The following is a 19,075-nucleotide window of genomic DNA, read 5'->3' as shown; positions in this document are numbered from 1 at the left end:
ATGTACTTTTGAATTTTCACTTCTTCTCCTCTAGAGCCAGTTCCCACATCTCCTTCCTTCGGAATTTCGGACGAAAAAAAAATCATCGTCTGGCCTTGGTCGATAAGTGGTTGCCTTTGGTCTTTAATGACGAAAGGTCAGTCTTCCATTATTGAATTTCTTTTTATGATATTTCAGCAATTAGATTGGATTTGATGCATGTTTATGTTCAGGTATCAAATATGCTTTATAAGTAAAAGTTGGTTTGTCGTTGATTTATGCTTTTTTGCTCAAATTTTCTGAATCTTGGTATATTTTTTTGGTAGAATTTGATAGTAAATGATGACGTAGAAGGTACTTAGAATTTGAAATCTACAAAAAATATGGAGTCTGAAACTAAACAAGCAGCATATATGATTTCTAGAACAAGTATGGTGGAATTATGGGGTTTAGTATTCGAAGAGAAAGTAGTGGCAATAATAAAAAGACTAGTTAATTCACTTCAAGAATCTTTTCTTGTGCTAAGCGGAATGATATGATTAGAAGACCAAGAGGAGAGATGGGGATTGGATGTGGTGTGAGTGTTAGGTTGGATGGGTATAGGGGGAATTTTATGAACAACATAATCATCCACTAATAAAGAAAGAAAGAATATGCCCATATGTTATCATCCTAACGGAAAATGAAAACCTCACAAGCCACTGAAGTAGACTTGGGTGGAAGAGTTTTAGGATGTATGAAGCATGACCAAAAGATTATCCTCAAATTGGGAACGATGAAGTGCTTGAGAAGAGGTATACCAATTGTAAAAGCCAGATGACAGTTGCTTGGAGAATGGTGATGTTGTCATTCCAAAAGGGCTTAAGAAGCCGCCACGTCAACACCGTGAACCAGCCTCACCGTCAAATGTCAAATTCCCATTCGCAATTGGAAGAGACGTGCAGGCCAAGTTGATTTTTGTTTTTTCCCCCACAATAGGTGGTGTGACACAACAAGAAGAACAACCAGATGGCGCACGAGCCAAATACCCTTTTTTTCTTCTGTACCTGCGTACATTTGCCTTTCTTTTGCCCTTAAAATCAACCGATATCGATCATTAATTTAAAATTCTTGAGAACTTGCTTGGAAGCATACGAGTGAAAATATTTTGAAAATCAATTCTTATTAAAAATACAAATAAATTTTGAAAAAGTATTTAAAGTGTTTGTTGCAAGAAATGCATAACTGATTTTTTTTTTTATGGAAAACAATTCAAGTGCTTTTGGAACGAAAAAAAACATTTTCTAAAAACGTTTCAATAATTTTAAAGCTACCATCAAATGAGCCATAATCAAATTTAATGCCCAGTTGTACAATTGCAATTGGTGTTGTAGGTAGTAAAGAAAAATTGGAAAGCTGAAGTCAGGAAAGCAATTTGTTTAACACAATACGACATTAGCTACACTAACGAGTAAGAGAGTGAACTAAACTTTACAATAGGTTAATTATAATAATTTGATTTGAACTTGAGACCTTTACTTACAAATAAAGAAAAAAATCATTGTACTGTAGAATTAAGTAATAAGTTATTAGAGCAACTTAAATGAACCGTATATACCATATGATGCATAAAATAATAGAATTCGTTAACCTAATTCACATAACATTGTTTTATTGAACCAAACACTATCATTTTACTTCTCCAAAACAGCCCAAGGCTGTGGTTTGTGTGTAGCGGAAGCAGTGGTATAAATGGTAATTCGATCAACAAAACGTGTGCACTTATTAATATGATAGGAAAGGGAACACTCCCACTCACACACACAAACACACTCTCTTTTTGTCGTCGTCGTCGTAATTTATGTTGATCTTCCTTGACAAGGCGCGAACCCACTCTGCCAAAACCCAGCCGCTGAGCCTCCGAGCCGCCGCCGGTTTTCTCAGCCGCTGAAACCCCCTTTATTTGGTTGCCCTTTTGCATCCAAAACAAAACCGACTGCAAACAGCCGCTCCCAATGGAGCCGCCGCCGTTACATATAAACACACCTCGGAATTCCAAGTAGTTACTCTCACTCAATTTTCAAAAGAACAAAACTCTCTCTCTCTGTCTCTCTCTCTCTCTCTCTCGCTCCAAACAGGAAGAAGCGTTTGTCTTCCGATAGCGGTTCTGGGTGCATGGATTCCGAGGACGTCGTAGAGATTCCGCCTCCGGCTACTCCGACTACCCGGGCCCCGAAATTTCAGAAGCTCAAACTCAAAGAGGTACGATTTCTCTGTCGTTTGATCAATCGATAACTCAATCTTCGATGGTTCTTGTGATTTACCTGGTTCGATCATGCACTTGTGATGAAATTAGTGTTTATGAGAGCTGGTAATCTGCTTTGATTGATCAAGTTACCGTCTTGATCAGTGATCACAATTCAATTTTGGATTTTTTGGTACATTTGATTTCGGGCTAATACGAGTTGATTGGAACATCAATATAAAATCTTGGCACTTAATTGCCCAATTTTTCAATTTTTTAGTTAATTTTGTTCTAGGGATTTTTAGCAATTTTTTTGGTTATGGTATTCATTGGTTCCCAATTTACTGAAAGATTGAAGTTTTTTGGGTATTGCTAAAGCATTGTCACAAGCTCATTCACTGAACCCATTGTTGTTTACAATTTTGAACAATTTATTGGCAGTCCTGTGTATAATGAGGACATTGAGCTTCCGTTCCACGTTATCAGTTTGCCTTTTGTTCAATTTCCTTCCCATGATCGCATGCATGGTGCCGGGTTTACTGTCACCATCATCTATGTTTTTTTGGGCCCGATGAAGGTGTGCCTTTGCAGGCATTGCCTTTTTCCGTTTTATTCGATGACTTTTACTGGTTGTAATCGTATAAATATAGATTTGTAAGAATTGAATACATCTGTTGCTATACAGTGTTCAAGCTTGGTGCTGGTTACAGAATTAAAATCAAGAGTTTCCTTCGTGCTTTTCTTTTCAATTGAATGTTGTTCTTATACTTTGTGAAGAGGTTTTCATGTCCTACTTTTGTGCTTATAACCCCTATTCCATCCAAAGTTTTTGTTTTTGCCCTCATTTGTATTTTGCAACTAATTGGTAACATTTTTGTAGGATGCCTCTGTTTGTTTGTTTGTTTTTTTTTTTTTTTTTCTTTTTTGAATTGTTGTTTTCTGGCATTGGTTGGAATTCAGTCGGTCTGAACAGGTATGTGTTATGGTTAATCCTTTTTAGGTTCTTCGGTATGATGTGATTGAAATTGACGAAGATGAAGATCCAGTCGCTGCAATGATTATCGATGATCCAGTTGATATAAGTGGCAAGGGGAAGGCAATCAGAAGCTCTTCTGATGGCTACCATGATCATCAAGATAAGGTGTATTATTGACTTGAAGGACACTCTATGGCTGCTGTCATTTTGTTGAATGATAAATATTCAATTGTAGCTTTAGCATTCTGAACATATTTGCATTATGATTTTACTAGTATTTTCAGGAAGCTGAGGTCAATAGCTATTTTGGCCCTCCTGGTATGGCAACCCCTGGGTCAGCGAATGGGATTGAAGCTGCTAAGAGTTTTGTCCCAGCTAACGTGATCAACTTAGATGGTCATACTTCTGATTTATCATATGAAGATGACGACTTTGCTGATTTTTTTCTTGATGAGTTTATGGATGTCGATGAGTATGCCCAATTGCAAGCCCATTTTGATAATGTGGATATTCCCCCTGGAATAGAGGCACCTATTCCTTGGTTGTCGGATCCTTTTAAAAGTAAAGTTAAATCAATTTCTGGAAGTATTTCTGTCGATAAGACGTTTCAAATGCAACCAGAGCCTGATCATTTCAGCAAGAAGCCACTTTTTGGGGGTAGTTCAAGCTTGAAGACCCAAATTGATAGTACTGCCCACCCACCTGAAGTGAATCTATCATCAGCATGGAAACTTCCGAAAATTGCCAGGAGTAAAAAGAAACAACCTGCTTTGCAACATCAAGGGAGTGCTCCTAATTTCCCAGTTGGGAAAGAGTCATCAAAATCTCAATGGCTTTTAGGACTCCAGCCTAAAAAGAAGCTCGCTTCTTCGAGTGGTTCAACGAATCACTTTGATGCAATGAAGCTTGGTTCCGAAGCTGACACATCTTCTGCATCGTACTTTCATAACATTCTAGAGAAAAAGGGTTCAAGTGCTTCTTTTAAACCCATGCCCGTTCCTGGGTGGCCGGGGCCCATTTCCAAATTTAATACCATGCCATTTAATTCAAGCTTCTACGATCCATTGGGTTCAGCATTTCCTCCTGGGGAAGTAGCAGGTAGTCCTTGGATTCCTAATGCGCAAATTCAGAATAATCTTGCTCCAGGAGGCATTTCAACAGGCCCTGGGAGGAAAATTTCTGCCATGGAAATGGATGAAATTATACTGAAGTTTCAGGGTTTCAAACAATTTGATACAGTTGAAGATCATTCAGACCATCACTATATTACGCGTGGTTATTCAACAAAGCAGGTAAATTTTGGATGATTTAGTTAATGCAATTATTTTGTTTTCTTTTGTAATTCCCTGTCTTATTATGATTTTTTTTTACTCATTCTGAAGCCACCAAAGAATTGGGCAAAGAGAATTCAGGAAGAGTGGAAGATCCTGGAGAAGGATTTGCCTGGTGAGTTGTTCTGTTTTTTATTTGGAATTTTCTTTTAAATAACTGTTTTGAATTAATGGTAGTGAAGTTTTCCCATCCTTAGCCTATTCATTTTATCAAAATTTTGCACTGATTGTTTCATGATGCTGACTGCTGTAATTAATTGGTTTTGCACTGAAAGTTGGAATTGAGAATATATGGGATATAGTTTTTGGATGGTTGTTTGTACTATAGAAACTTAGGTGCACTTACCGCTTTTTTAATGACATCCACAGATACAATATTTGTTAGAGCTTATGAGACAAGAATGGATCTTTTGAGAGCTGTAATTATTGGGGCGGAGGGTACTCCTTACCATGATGGTCTCTTCTTCTTTGATGTTTGCTTCCCCAGTGGCTATCCCAATGTACCACCGGTGTGTGATAATTCGAACGCTTAGAATTGATTTATATCTGTTTACATCTTTGGCCTAACTGGGAACTCCGTTATGCAGAATGTTTACTACCATTCTGGTGGCCTTCGATTAAATCCAAATTTGTACAATTGTGGAAAAGTATGCCTCAGCCTTCTTAACACCTGGTCTGGGAACAAGAATGAGAAGTGGCTCCCGGGTGTGTCAACCATGCTACAAGTTTTGGTCTCTATACAAGGGCTTATCTTGAACACAAAGCCCTACTTTAATGAGCCTGGATGTGCAAGTATGAATGGTTCAGCAGCTGGTGAAAAGATGTCCGAGGAGTACAATGAGAATACATTCATCCTTTCGTTAAAGACAATGGTGTACACCATGAGGAAACCTCCAAAGGTAATTTTTTTTTTCTTTGTCCATTCTCCTGATACTCTGGACTATGTTCAGTCCTTTTGCAGTGTGAGATTGATGTGAAGCATTTTAGATTATGTGCTTTACATTTTGGTTATAGTTTTTGAATAATGGTTCATGTGTACGTGAAACGGAGTAGAATGTTTTTGAAACGTTCAGAATAATCAGACTGAACATATCAATGAATGCTAAGTTCCCTGAAATGTTAAACAAAAATAATCTTAAATTTTTGAAAATGCAAATTTTTCCTTTCTTTTCTAAAACTGTTTCCTCACTGAAGTTTTTTTATTTCATTTCAAACTCATCATGTCGCTCCTTCTGAACTTTGCAGTGTATTAGGAACTTAGGATGGTAGGATTGAACTAGGTGTTTAGGGGAAAGTCAGAGTTTCAGAAGTGACTATCTGTAATTTCTTGTTTGGCATCAAGGAAATTTTGAAATTCAAAATGTAAACAAATCTGGAATTAGGGTCATTAACACTGGCTTTAAATTCCCAGATAAATAGGTGTTATTTACTAAATTCCAAGACAGTAGTGTTTAACAAAATTTCAACAGCAACCACAACCACCACCAAATCTCCACTGTTACCACCCAACCTCTACTGTTGCCGCGACAATTACCAAAACTACTCACGTCTCCACTTTTCTGCTGACGTTGCCACAACCCTCAACCCTGCCCCCACCGATTATCATCACCTCGTTCCCATCACCTTGATGTCACTTCTCCGTAACCGCTGCTGTTACCACCCACACGGTCACTGCCACCAGCCACATGGCCACCAACACATATCTTTTACATTCCATCATGCTTGATGTCACTTCTTCCATAACAAGAAACTTAACTATTTCTGAGAATAAGCCCATCTTTTAAATATTGTCACTCACTTATCCAAATGCAGCGTTGCAGTTTTTGTATTGAGCATATAGAAAGAGTGTCAGAGGCTTCATTTTTGAATCATTGGTAGGGAAATGATAAGCACTCAACACACCCATTTTAGCATCTCACATACCCCTATTTAATTCTATCCATTGTTTCAGTTTGATTTATTCAATTCCGATGGCCAGAAATATAGAGGGTGTGTGTGAGAAGCTAAAAGGGTTGTGTGAAAATCACTTCTGTTAGAATGATTTTTTACGCTAAATTGCTAATGAATGATAAGAGTGAAAACTGCAAAGATCCTGTTTGCCAATTCATTATACAATCAGTTTATTGTAATTTCTATCCAGAAATTAGAGAATTTCATTTCTACAAACTAAGCAGTTGATGTTGTCGACTACACAAGCAAATAGCAGCTATGAGCGGAAAATATTTGGTGTTATTGACAATTTTTTCCTAATGGTCATTTTGTCATATTGCCCAGTTAGCAGCCAAAACTGCTGCTTTAGGCAAAATCGGCACACTTCCAGTTATCCTTTACTGTTGTTTCAATTTCAGTTTTCTGTATTTTTGCTTCTGCTAAACTATCTATATTCCGCTGCCCTACTCTGTCCTACATCATGCAACATTTAAGGCCTCAGTTATAACTTATATCTGGATGCAGCATTTTGAGGATCTTGTCCTGGGCCATTTCTACAATCGTGCTCGTGACATTCTGGTGGCATGCAAAGCATATATGGATGGTGCTCAAGTGGGGTGTCTGGTCAAAGGTGGTGTTCAAGATGTTGATGAGGGTGACAAGAGCTGCTCACAGCGGTTCAAGAGTTCTGTTGCCGACCATCTGCCTATGCTCGTCGCAGAGTTTACAAGAATCGGGGTCAAGGATTGTGAGAGATTCGTATCACCAGCAACATCTGAGAACAACCAAACTGCGAGCATGCCTCAGGCTGCAACATCAATGATTTCATGTTGAAAAAGTGATTTTTCAAGACTCGACTCTCATGTCAAACATCCAAGAGGTGAGATTCTTTTGGTCAAAAAGTTTTAAACTTAATTATTAGAGCGTCTTTCATGGAATCCATCCATCTGCGTAAATATGTTTTGGGATAATGTATATAGATGCCAGGATGGATGGGATTGCTCTGAACCGAAACTTCCTTTCCGCAATTGTCGGCGCGGAGTATAGTTTTACAGAAATGGTAAAGCTGAAAATCCGGCCTGAATTTTCATCAAACTTTTCGGTAACTAATTGTAGAGGAGTAGAAATTCCAGATCTTTAGAATCTTATTATGAAATGAAGTCATTTTTCGGTTTCTCTCCTCTCGTCTCTCTCGTCATTTAGCCTGCGTGTCATTTGAATGGGGAAGGAAAAGAAGAAGAGAATATGATAGGTCCTTTAAGTTGCTGTTTTGGTCCCTCAATTCCAATATTTATCAATGTTGTCCCCAAAGTTGACCTCTCTCCTCACTTTGGTCCCGTTAAATATACAGCGATGGCATTGATGATGTCCACTTGCCGGAATCAATCAAAAAAAGAATTATGGACGCCGGTTTTAGACAATGATCGCGGGTTTGATTATTTTATAATAATTAAATTGAATGGTAGTACAAGTTCGACTTATCCCAATGAGAATTTGGGATAGTGTTTTAGCAGTAACTCTTAATCTAAACTCTACATTTAGTCCTAATTAATTTTAAATAGTAATAAACAATTGGTTCAATTGAATATTCCAGCGTCCTAATTTAGGGTTGGAAAAAATTTCCGAAAATTCCGAACCAAACCAAAAATATCTCGATCCCAAACCAAAGTTTAAGAAATTTTCGGGTTGAAATTCCAAACCGATCTTGAAATTTCGGTACAGGATTCGGTATTGTGTACTCAATCTTTTAGTAATCCCATACCGAACCGAAAATAAATAATATATATTATTATATATTTATATCTATTATTATACATTTGAATTGTTGCTAACTACTAGTAGTAATATAATTGGTGTGGTCTAAGATAGTAACCATAGCCCTTTATCGCCACATTTGTTGGTACGAGCCTCCCACAAACATGTCTATTTCTTCAATAAGAAATCAAAAAATTGTATTGTTAGTTTTCGAACATATTAGGTTTGTAACTTATTTTTTTAACTTTTGGATTTGTTACTTATTTTATTTTGGTTGCATGTTAATTTAAGGGATAATTTAGTTGCGGTCTCTTGTTCTTAACTGTTATAAACTCAAACCTTATGCATTTTAGGTTTTTTATTGAAGTCCCTCTGCTGCCACATAAATGACATCATAATAAAACAGATGCAATAATATACTAATAAATAGTCAACTGTTTTTTTGCTTTGATTTACACTATCAATTCAATTATTCAAAATTGCTTATGGGGTTTGATTAAAAAAAATGCTTATGGGTGCATTCTAGATTATAATAAAAAAATAAAAAACGGAGATTTTATTTTATTTTTATAAAATATGAGTACATGTATATAATAAATTTTGGCTACATTTTACATGTAAAAATTGATACATTTTGTGGTTGCAAATTTCTTCCTCCTTGATCTTGGACAAAATTGCACCTACAAAACAAATAACACCTTAGGTCAAGGCCAAAAGCCTCACGCGCCCACGATAATTTTTTTTTGGGGGGGGGGGGGGGGGGAGGTGGAAGAGAGAAAAATGTTTGAGAGTTTTGGAGAATTTTAGCAAGAGTGAAGACCTAGCATTTTAGACAAAATAGGGTCATATATATAGGGAATGGAGGTGGCCGGCCCTTAGAGGTTTTTTGTGTGAAAATGGGTGATTTAATTGGTGATTAATGGATTAATTAGGAATTAATCAATTAATTAGGAATTAATCAATTAATTAGCTAATTAATCTTCATTTATATGGAATAATTTGTAGTTATGAAGTAATTACCTAATATGAGGATAGATGAGATAATTTGGAATTTGTTACCTATTTTGGACACTCTTGGCTTGATTAAAGAATGATTGTCCACTGCTCGTGCATAGGACAACCGGTGTGTCTCAGGGGTAACTTTGTCCTTTTTATAAAAAATCCACGTGTCGCCTTGTGATTATTTTTGGCTCCACAAATGCCCCTACATCTGCTAGGTTGCTCGTAGGAAAGGGCAGCGGGTGTAGAGATCTTCTTGCTCTAGGAAACTTAGGATGGCTTCTTGTTTTGATGTAGATTCCCTCTTTAATATGAAATTAGATCCTTCTAGGAAAGGGAAATAAATTTCTCTCAAAGCCTATTTAAGTCCACCTTAAGTGGGTTGTTAAATCAACTTTGGAGAGTGATTTATTCTACACTACAAGAGAGAGAGCTTAGAGGATATTTGTTCCACCTCCTTTAGCAATCTTCTACATCTTGCCTGTGCAAAGGACCGTCTTTCGTTGCTTTCTTCGTCTTCTCCGTGCCACACCGATGTAAGGAAAATTTAATTCTCCTTGTCTTCTTCTTAGGAGGTGCTGCCACGGGGCAGTCGTTGGGGTGGTGCGGCACGTTGGCTGGCAGGGGCCAGAAGTCGGCTTGTCATGAGCCAAAGATGTGGTGTGGCAGAGGCCATTGCTTGTGCTGCTCGGCTTGATTGAAACCAAGGATTGGCTTGGCATGGGCCGAGGAAGTGGCGTGGCGTGGGAACGGTTTGGCCTGCAATGTCTGGGCTGTTTTGCCAAAAATGAGGAAACTGCTTGAGTTTGATTTCTCAACTGCCGTAGATGGAGCAGTCAAGGATAAAGCTGCCAAGATCAGAGCTTGTGAAGATGAAGTGTCGGATGAGTGAACTGTTAAGTGCAAAAGTAGCTGCTGCCCCCTGACTATTTGTTGCCTAGTTGATCTTCAAGCATTCGATCTTTTAAGCTATGTGGCCTTCTCGCACTGGAGAGCTTACCAGATGGGTGTTAGGGAATTAGTTTACCCTCTCGCACTAGAGAGCAATTAGTTTACCCTATCGTGCTGGAGAGTAATTAGTTTACCTTCTCACACTGGAGAGCAATTAGTTTACCCTCTCGCACTGGAAATGTGACATCCCACATCGCTCAGGGGTGTGATCCTTATATGTATATTCTCATCTCTACCTAGCACAAGGCCTTTTGGGAGCTCACTAATTCCGGGTTCCATGTGAACTTCGAAGTTAAGCGAGTAGCACGCGAGAGCATTCCTAGGATGGGTGACCCATCGGGAAGTTCTCTTGTGAGTTCCCAAAAACAAAACCGTGAGGGCGTGGTCGGGGCCTAAAACGGACAATATCGTGCTACGGTGGTGGAGTGGGCCTGGGAAGTGATCCGCCCTGGGCCGAGATGTGACAATTTGGTATCAGAGCCTAACCCTGGTGGCGTGTGTGCCGACGAGGACATCGGGCCCCTAAGGGTGGTGGATTGTGACATCCCACATCGCCCAGAGGTGTAATCCTTATATGTATATTCCCATCTCTACTTAGCACGAGGCCTTTTAGGAGCTTACTGGCTTCAGGTTCCATGGGAACTCTGAAGTTAAGCGAGTAGTGCGCGAAAGCATTCCTACGATGGGTGACCCATCGGGAAGTTCTCGTGTGAGTTCCCAAAAACAAAACCGTGAGGGCGTGGTCGGGGCCCAAAACGGACAATATCGTGCTACGGTGGTGGAGCGGGCTCGAGAAGTGATCCACCCCGGGCCAGGATGTGATAGGAAGGCAATTAGTTTATCCTCTCGCACTGGAGAGTAAACCTATATGGGTGTCGGGGAATTAGTTTACCTTATCGCATTGGAGAGCAATTAGTTTATCCTCTTGCACTAGAAAGCAATTGGTTTATCCTTTCACATTGGAGAGCAGACTTTTTTGGGGTGTCAGGGAATTGGTTTACCCTCTGACACTGGAGAGCATGGAAATCATTGTCGTGAGTGTAGCTGAGGAAAGCTAGACTGTTGGGACAACCGAAATAATCCTTAACCTGTCCCCGGTTCTTGGTAGTTAGGCTGATGTGTCCTTCTGGTACTCGTCTGCCCCCGGCACGCCATTAGGCTGAGCTGCTGCGTTTGTCAAAGCAGAGGTTGTCTTTATATCCGACAATCTATGTGGGGTAGTCCCGTCTGCTTGATCTTGTCATTGAAAGATGACTCACTCATGTTGGTCATGTCTTATCAGAGCGCCTTGTCAATAGCTTCGTTGCGCGGGAAATTGCGCAATCGCTCGGTCATGAGCCTTTCTACTTCTTCCTGAATTTGCCTTTGTTGGAAGTGGCAGAGCTTTCGGCTGCCGCAGTCTTGACCTGCTGCTCTAGGTTGCTCTTCTACGTGCTCGACTCATCTATGTCGCGCAGCGGTGTATGTGGTGGATTCCTAGCAGGCGAGGGATTTCGCAGGCTGCTGGTTGAACTTGAGCCGGATTGAGTGACTGCTTCTCTCCGTCCGTCATGCTGCCTACTCCGATATGATATGGAGGATGCTCCTTGCAGGGCTAGCCGCGAATGAACACTTCGCTTGGAAGGCTGCTCATGTTGATTATCGGAGTGTGGCCCCAATCGTGAGTGTATGCTCGTCCGTGGGCTGAGTCGAGAGTGCACGCTTCTCCACGCACTAAGACGGGAGTATACGCTATCTCAGGGGCCCAATTGGGAATGTACTTTGCTGAAATGCTCGATTCGTGGCAGGTGGAATGGTTGCTTGTCGAGACACTGCTAGAGAGGTTCTTCGTCTGCCCTTGTCCTTCTTCGGGATACCTCGTTTGGAACACGTTGCATCTTTGTGCGCTGCAAGAGCTAGTTCACCAATGTTGTCTGCTGTGCTAGGGCGCTCGTCAACTCTATGACTTGTCGAGACAAATGTTGTTCGCCATTTGGATTGGAAGAGCTTGGAAGGAATGTTTCTCCTTGAGTAGTGGAAGTGTGGTAGACTCCGGGCGCGAGATTTGAGCTGAGAAATGTCAAATCCGCAGAAAAATGTGGTGAAAATGCTCCCGATTTGATCATCAGTCCGAAAATTTGGAGCCGGGACGGTTGAACTAGTCTTGGACTGATTTGGGTTGCTTGGAAGGGCACAAGAGCAGACTGGGCTGTGGAAGTAGGTTGGGCCACAGGAACAGGCTGCTTGGTGAGAGCAGGATGGACCACGGGAGTAGGCAGGGCCACGAGAGCAAGGAGCAGGTTGGACCACGAGAGCAGGCTGCTCAGTGGGAGCAAGTTGGGCCACATGAGTGGGCTGCTCGGCGTGTGACACGCGAGGGTGCGAGGCTAGGGCTTGGAGTGACATGGTTTGGGTCATGGCCTTGGTGCCATGAGCCTTGGATAACACTACTTTGGGCTTGCTTTGGTGGCACGGCTCGGGCCGTGGTAGTGGTGCCATGGACCTCGCCGCGGGTGGCCATCGCGGTGGTTCCCATGGTGGAACCTTGTGGTGTGGTGCCGCTCCCCCTAGGATCACATTTAGTCTCGTGGATTGCTGCATTTCTTTTATATTGGAATTTTCACTCATGGAGTTTTCTAAATTTCTAGCCATTATATTTCTCTTTTTCGTTTTATCAAAGAATCTTTGCAAATAAAAAATTCTAATAATAAGAACGTACGAAAAATACAAGTGGACTAGAAAATGGAGAAAAAACCTTTTTTATGCGTGAGTCTTCTACGAGTGTGAATTTCAACTCTCAATGAAAGCACCAATTTATGGATGCAAATTTCTCTCCTTGATCTTGGACAAAATTGCACCTACAAAACAAATAACACCTTAGGTCAAGGCCAAGAGCCTCATGCGCCCACGATGAATGGGGGGGGCTTTGGCTAAAGAACCTCTGATGCCAAAGTTAGAATTTAGAGAGAAAAGTGTTTGAGAGTTTTGGAGAATTTTAGCAAGAGTGAAGACCTAGCATTTTAGAGAAAATAATTTCATATTTATAGGGAATGGAGGTGGCCGGCCCTTAGAGGTTTTTTGTGTGAAAATGGGTGATTTAATTGGTGATTAATGGATTAATTAGGAATTAATCCATTAATTAGCCAATTAATCTCCATTTATATGGAATAATTTGTAGTTATGAAGTAATTACCTAAGATGAGGATACACGAGATAATTTGGAATTTGTTACCTATTTTGGACACTCTTGGCTTGATTAAAAAATGATTGTCCACTGCTCGTGCATAGGACAACCGGTGTGTCTCAGGGGTAACTTTGTCATTTTCACAAAAAATCCACGTGTCGCCTTGTGACTAGTTTTAGCTCCACACATTTTACATACCAAATTGATACATTTAATACAAAAAAGGTGAACGTTTTATATAACAAAAAATTGGATACATTTTATATATAAAAAATCAATGGTACATTTTAGATTAAAAAAAATAAATAGATTTTACATTAAAAAAAATGGGTGCATTTTACATAAAAAATGGTACTTACAAAAAAAAAAAAAGGATATATTTTTCATTTAAGAAAGTGGTACATTTGTAAAGAATAATGGGTACATTATAAATAAATTATGGGTAGAAATAAAAGGTTAAAAATATTATGAGTACAAATAAAAGTTAAAAAAATTAGGGACAAAAAGAAATTAATATATGGGTACAAATTAAAATTTAAAAGAAAATTGGTACAATTTAAAAAAAAAGGTTGCAAACTAAAAATGGGTACAAACTAGAAATAGAAATATATGATAAAAAGTTTAGCCATAAATATAAATATACCAAATGAAACGGTTCTAACAATAAATGAATATATTTAAAAATAAAATTTAATTATGTTGACATGTAAATATTTTATTTTTAAAATAATTAATGACGTTTATTAAAACCAAGGATCTTAATCAAAAATTGAAAACGAATAAGATTTTAATCAATGAAGTAGAAAAAACAGGGATAGGAACCTAATTTCTCCTTAATTTAACTTAGTATGAATGATTGCCATTTCAATTTGTATGAAATTTAGGAATAAGAAACCAACCCGAAATACCGAAAATATTTCAAAAATCCTGAAAATTGGAAATACCGAAATTTTAGTTGGGATTAGTCTTCAAATTCTCTTCCCAAAAATTTTCGGTTTGAGATTTGGAATCTCATTCTCAATTTGAAATCCTATACCAAACCACCTCTAGCCTAATTAAGACTGTCTTATTCTTGGTGACTGAATTTGTAACTTTATGGAACATGGATGACGTTTTGCAGTTGGAATTCAAAGAAACGTAAATTATGGAGTCAAAAAACAAGGAGGAAGTAGCAATTCATACTAATTGAAAAATAGACCACCTCTTTTGTCTGCTTGTCCAATTAGTCTTTACGGAAGCTTTAATGAAAAAGATTTTGGGATAGGTTTATTTTAGAAAGCTTTATATATAGAGGTAATAAAAAACAGCTTCATTTAATGAGAAAGGTTTAAACTTTAACGAAAGGGACTTTTTCTTTTTAAGGGACTTAAATTTTAATGAAGATTTCTTAAATTGAACATTGATATTTCTCAAACTGACTTTCTCTGAAACTGAATATGGGTACTACATTATTTTTTAAACTGAATACGGGTGCTACACTATTTCTCAAACTGAACTATGACTATTTCTGAAAACTGAACATTGGTACGATCATTATTTCTTAAACTGAACACTCTATAACTATTTCTTGCATTGAACACTGACTATTTCTTAAACTGAACATAGGTACTATACTTTCTTAAACTGACTATTTTTTAAACTAAACACTAGCTATTTCTTAAGGCTAATGCTAGATAGATCAAATTTGCAAATCAAATGACCTGCTACCAATAAAAAATTAAACAAATTAATCGATACTTAATTAATAATTCAATCATTCGTAACTTATATTATTTGGTTTGTGAATTTAGTTTAAAAAATTTAATCTTCTTAACATTATCTATTCTTAAATTGAACACTGATAATACATTATCAGTTGAATATTTCAGCATCCTAATTAAGACTGTCTAATTCTTGATGACTGAATTTGTAACTTTATGGAATATGGATGACGTTTTGCAGTTGGAATTCAAAGAAACGTAAATTATGGAGTAAAAAAACAAGGAGGAAACTTTCTCTTAAACTCATTACAAGTCATCAGTTGTAGGTTTTGGAAAATAGACCACCTCTTTTGTCTACTTGTCCAAGTAGTCTTTCCGGAGCTTTTATTTTAAGGAGTATTATATACACAGACAATAAAAATCAACTTTATTTAATGAGAAAGGATTAAACTTTAACGAAAGGGCCTTTTTTTTTTTTTTTTTTTTTTTTTTTTTTTTAATTTAATTTAATTTTTTTTGTTTTTTGTTTTTAAGGGACTTAAATTTTAATGAATCTTTCTTAAACTGAACACTGATATTTTTAAACTAATTTTTTCTAAAAGTACTACACTTTTTCTTAAACTGAATGCAGATACTATACTATTTCTTAAACTAAACAATGACTATTTCTGAAAACTGAACATTGGTACCATCATTATTTATTAAACTGAACACTCTATAACTATTTCTTGCACTGAACACTGACTATTTTTTAAACTGAACACGGGTACTACACTTTCTTAAATTGACTATTTTTTAACTAAACATCGACTATTTCTTAAGGATAATAAGACCATATTTGCAAACCAAATACTGTGTCACCAATAAAAAAAAAATGTAAGTTAATCGATACTTAATTAATAATCTAATTATTTGTGACTTACATCATTTGGTTTGTAAATTTAGTTTAAAAAATTTAGTCTCCCTAACATTATCTATTCTTAAAGAGTAATGTTATTCATACCATGTTTTTATACCACATTTATATACCACCTTAGGTGGCATCTGATGTGGACAACCACATCATTTGAAAAATTTGCAAAACCCAAGGAAATGAAGGAGAAAGACTTCTCGTATACCATAATCATCATTTAGTTAATTAGTTTTTCTTAATTATTAGTTTATTAAATAATGAACTAAATTTAAAAATCTAATTAATTCAAATGATGTGGCTGTACACATCGTATACCACCTAAAGTGGTATGAAAATGTGGTACAAAAACATGCCATAAATTGAACACTGGTACTACACTATTTTTTATACTGACAATTTTTATAGCTAAACACGAACATTACTGAAACCAAATACGTGTTGGCATGCGCTTTCGACACGTTTTTTTTATTGGGTTTTGATCCCGACCTATCTCTCGTACTTCGAAATAAGGCCTTTAACTTATTCTAATTGACAATGTCGCTCATCTCTGAGTTCTCTATCGTGAAATGATTACTCCATTATTTCTCCTCACTTGATCACTTGAGCTAACCCTGAAAGTTTTTATTCTTATTCACTTTTGTGGTAGGATTCATGCACTTTGGATTGACGAAGCCCCAGTTTGGGGTTGAGGTGCTTTTTAAAAAAGCTACCATGAAAAAAAGCTGGTAAGGATTTTGGTGTTTGGTAAACATCCCAAAACAGCTTAATTTCAAAGTTTCACATGAAAAAAAGCCAAAAAGTGCCAAAAAGTGGAAGCTGCATTTTGCAGCTTCCAAGAAGCCGCTTATTTTTCCAAAACGCGGAGCTACAGTACCCATTAATGAATTTTTTCAATTTACCAAAACTGCCCCCTCCTTTCTCCTTTCTCCTTCTCCCGATCCTACACTGCACTTTCCTCTGGAATTGAACGTTCACCAAATGAGGCTGCGCACCGTCGGATCTGCAAACCAAGAACAAACAAACAAAATTAAAGTTCAAAGATTTCAAATTTTTTAGGGATTAAAAAAGGGAAAGGGGAATTGAAGCAGAGACTGCCAGTAGGTGTCGAGATTGTCGTCACGGAGAGACGAAACGCCATTGCCGGCCTTGCAGGAGCTGACGCTCCAAGCAGCCTTCTTGCCCATTTCTCTGAGATCGTCGTCGACTACCAGCAGCTGGTTCCCTCCCGTCAGCTTCGCATCCTCTTCTCCCTCCGATGACTCCGTCGCCATTGCCTCCTCTTCTATGATTGATTCTTTGAACAGGAATTAGAAGAAAAAGAACCGTAATTTGATCGAGTTCCTAAAACCCAAAAAAGCCTAGCTGGATAGCAGAAACCAATCAAATCAAAACCCTAAATCCAAAATCTGCAAAAGTGAAGCGATTGCCTCGGTGAGGAATTTGAATTGTGGCTTCCGTGGCCTTTCAGGGGTATGAATGAAAAAAAAGGAGAAGTTTACAATATTGTACTAATGAATTCTAACTATTCAGTTTAAAATATTTCAATTGAAGTAGTTTGTCATACTAATTAATATTTAAGATAAAGTTTATAAATATGTTTCTTTTACAAATAAAGTATATTTAGTAATTCACCTTTATTGGTTAAGAAAATTAAATTAATGACACATCTAGTATTATACCCTTTTTGGTCATTTTACACAGTCACAGCTGTTTTACATAAAAGTTTACCAAACACTATCATACTGCTTTTTTTTCCAAAAGCACTTTCACAAAAAAGTTTACCAAACACTCTGCTGGCTTTTTTTCACAGCCGCTTTTTTTCACAGCACAACAGAAGCAGCTTTTTTTCAAAGCACAGCAATACCAAACCAGCCCGAAGACTCATTATATATAGTAAACCCACGAATCTACTAATATGAATTTTGGTAGGTCTTAGTCTTAATTGAGATTATTGCTATGGTGAAATTATATGTTCTCAAGTTGAAGTTCATGCTCCCTAACACAACAAGTTTTCTTGTTTTCTCATCGATCTGGAAAATGAAAAGTGAATTTAGAACCTGTTTTATGATAAATAAGAGAAATATTAGTAGACTGATAGCTTGCAAGTAATTTTCTACCGAAAAAAAGATCCGATCTTGGAGATTCTAAAGATTTCGTAATCTGGACTATCTATCATATCATCCATTTCCTTTTCTACCTGTCCTTGCTTTATCGTGTTCTTTGGTTTGGTTCATTTTTCTTAGTGTAGGTTCACCTTGACTTGGTGGAGTTACGACTTTGTCTCCTTACCAAGTCCTTCCTTTTAAATTGGGCCTTTTAAATTGGGGGAGGTAGATTGTTTGCCTTCTCATTTTTATATTTTTTCCATGCTCTTCTTTTTGGGTAGTTACGGTTAAATCACGTCAATATTTTATATTCTTAATACTTTTTATTTTATTATTTCTATAAAAAATTAATATAAAATGTTGAAGTGGCTTAACCGTGACCACACATCATAGAAGGATATGGGAAGAATATAAAAATGAGAGGGCAGACAATCTACCTCCTTAAATTGGTCCCTGTCTACCAATTAAAAGCTAACTAACTGTCAACATCGTCTTATCGTCATGACTCACGAGACAGACTTGGAAGTCTTGCAATGCTTACATTTTCCAAGTCAATGAAGGCTAACAACAATTGATTGGATAAAAAATGATAAACAAACGTAAACGTAAAATATAATTTTGATTGTAAATTGAAATAATTTGGTCATAATTTTGATTTATTTCTTCTTTTTTATGACAATTTTTTCATCCGCTAATTTGTTACAACGAAGAACATGGAAAGGATATGAATCAAAAAGTTAAAAGAACTTTACAAGGATTTATAAAGAGTTGGATCTTCATTGCTAAATGGTTTCATAGATCAGGGTGATGCTTCAATTTTTTTTCCGGTATTATTGTAGGAAAGGTTACAGCGAGAAGACTTTTGGGCAACTAAATTGACAGAAATCGAAAAGCCAGCTGTTTGGCCTCGAGTTTCCCAACAACCTACAGTAGAAATAGGAGGTGAATTGTTTACCCTCCTATTTCCATACTTTCTTTATACTCTCGTGTGATGTATGATCACGGTTAAGTTACGTTAATATTTTATATTAATTTTTTATAAAAATAATA

At 37.4% G+C, this 19,075-nt stretch overlaps 2 protein-coding genes across 3 annotated transcripts; one reads left to right on the top strand and one right to left on the bottom strand.

The window, feature by feature from the left end:
• Positions 1–1,736: 1,736 nt before the first annotated feature.
• On the top strand, positions 1,737–7,615 carry LOC137742345 (putative ubiquitin-conjugating enzyme E2 25). 2 transcript variants are annotated; one of them, XM_068482193.2, is made up of 7 exons: positions 1,737–2,220; positions 3,204–3,344; positions 3,455–4,471; positions 4,562–4,625; positions 4,880–5,019; positions 5,098–5,409; positions 6,965–7,615. In XM_068482193.2, the coding sequence occupies exons 1-7, from the start codon at positions 2,134–2,136 to the stop codon at positions 7,271–7,273; spliced, it is 2,070 nt and encodes a 689-aa protein (XP_068338294.2). In that variant the 5' UTR covers positions 1,737–2,133; the 3' UTR covers positions 7,274–7,615. The 2 variants fall into 2 exon arrangements, with proteins under 2 accessions (XP_068338294.2, XP_068338295.2); XM_068482194.2 differs by having other exon boundaries at positions 1,776–2,220; positions 3,464–4,471.
• A 9,067-nt stretch (positions 7,616–16,682) lies between these two features.
• On the bottom strand, positions 16,683–17,411 carry LOC148693216 (anaphase-promoting complex subunit 10-like). The gene is made up of 2 exons (XM_088680431.1): positions 17,013–17,411; positions 16,683–16,920 (listed from the first exon to the last, which is right to left on the bottom strand). The coding sequence occupies exons 1-2, from the start codon at positions 17,189–17,191 to the stop codon at positions 16,698–16,700; spliced, it is 402 nt and encodes a 133-aa protein (XP_088536557.1). The 5' UTR covers positions 17,192–17,411; the 3' UTR covers positions 16,683–16,697.
• Between the last annotated feature and the right edge of the window lie 1,664 nt (positions 17,412–19,075).

This window comes from Pyrus communis, chromosome 11 (genome assembly GCF_041283825.1).
Source record: "Pyrus communis isolate YQ-2024b chromosome 11, ASM4128382v1, whole genome shotgun sequence".
Classification (NCBI taxonomy): Eukaryota; Viridiplantae; Streptophyta; class Magnoliopsida; order Rosales; family Rosaceae; genus Pyrus; species Pyrus communis.
Note: the sequence above shows the minus strand (reverse complement) of the source record. Positions and strands in the feature narration are given on the sequence as shown.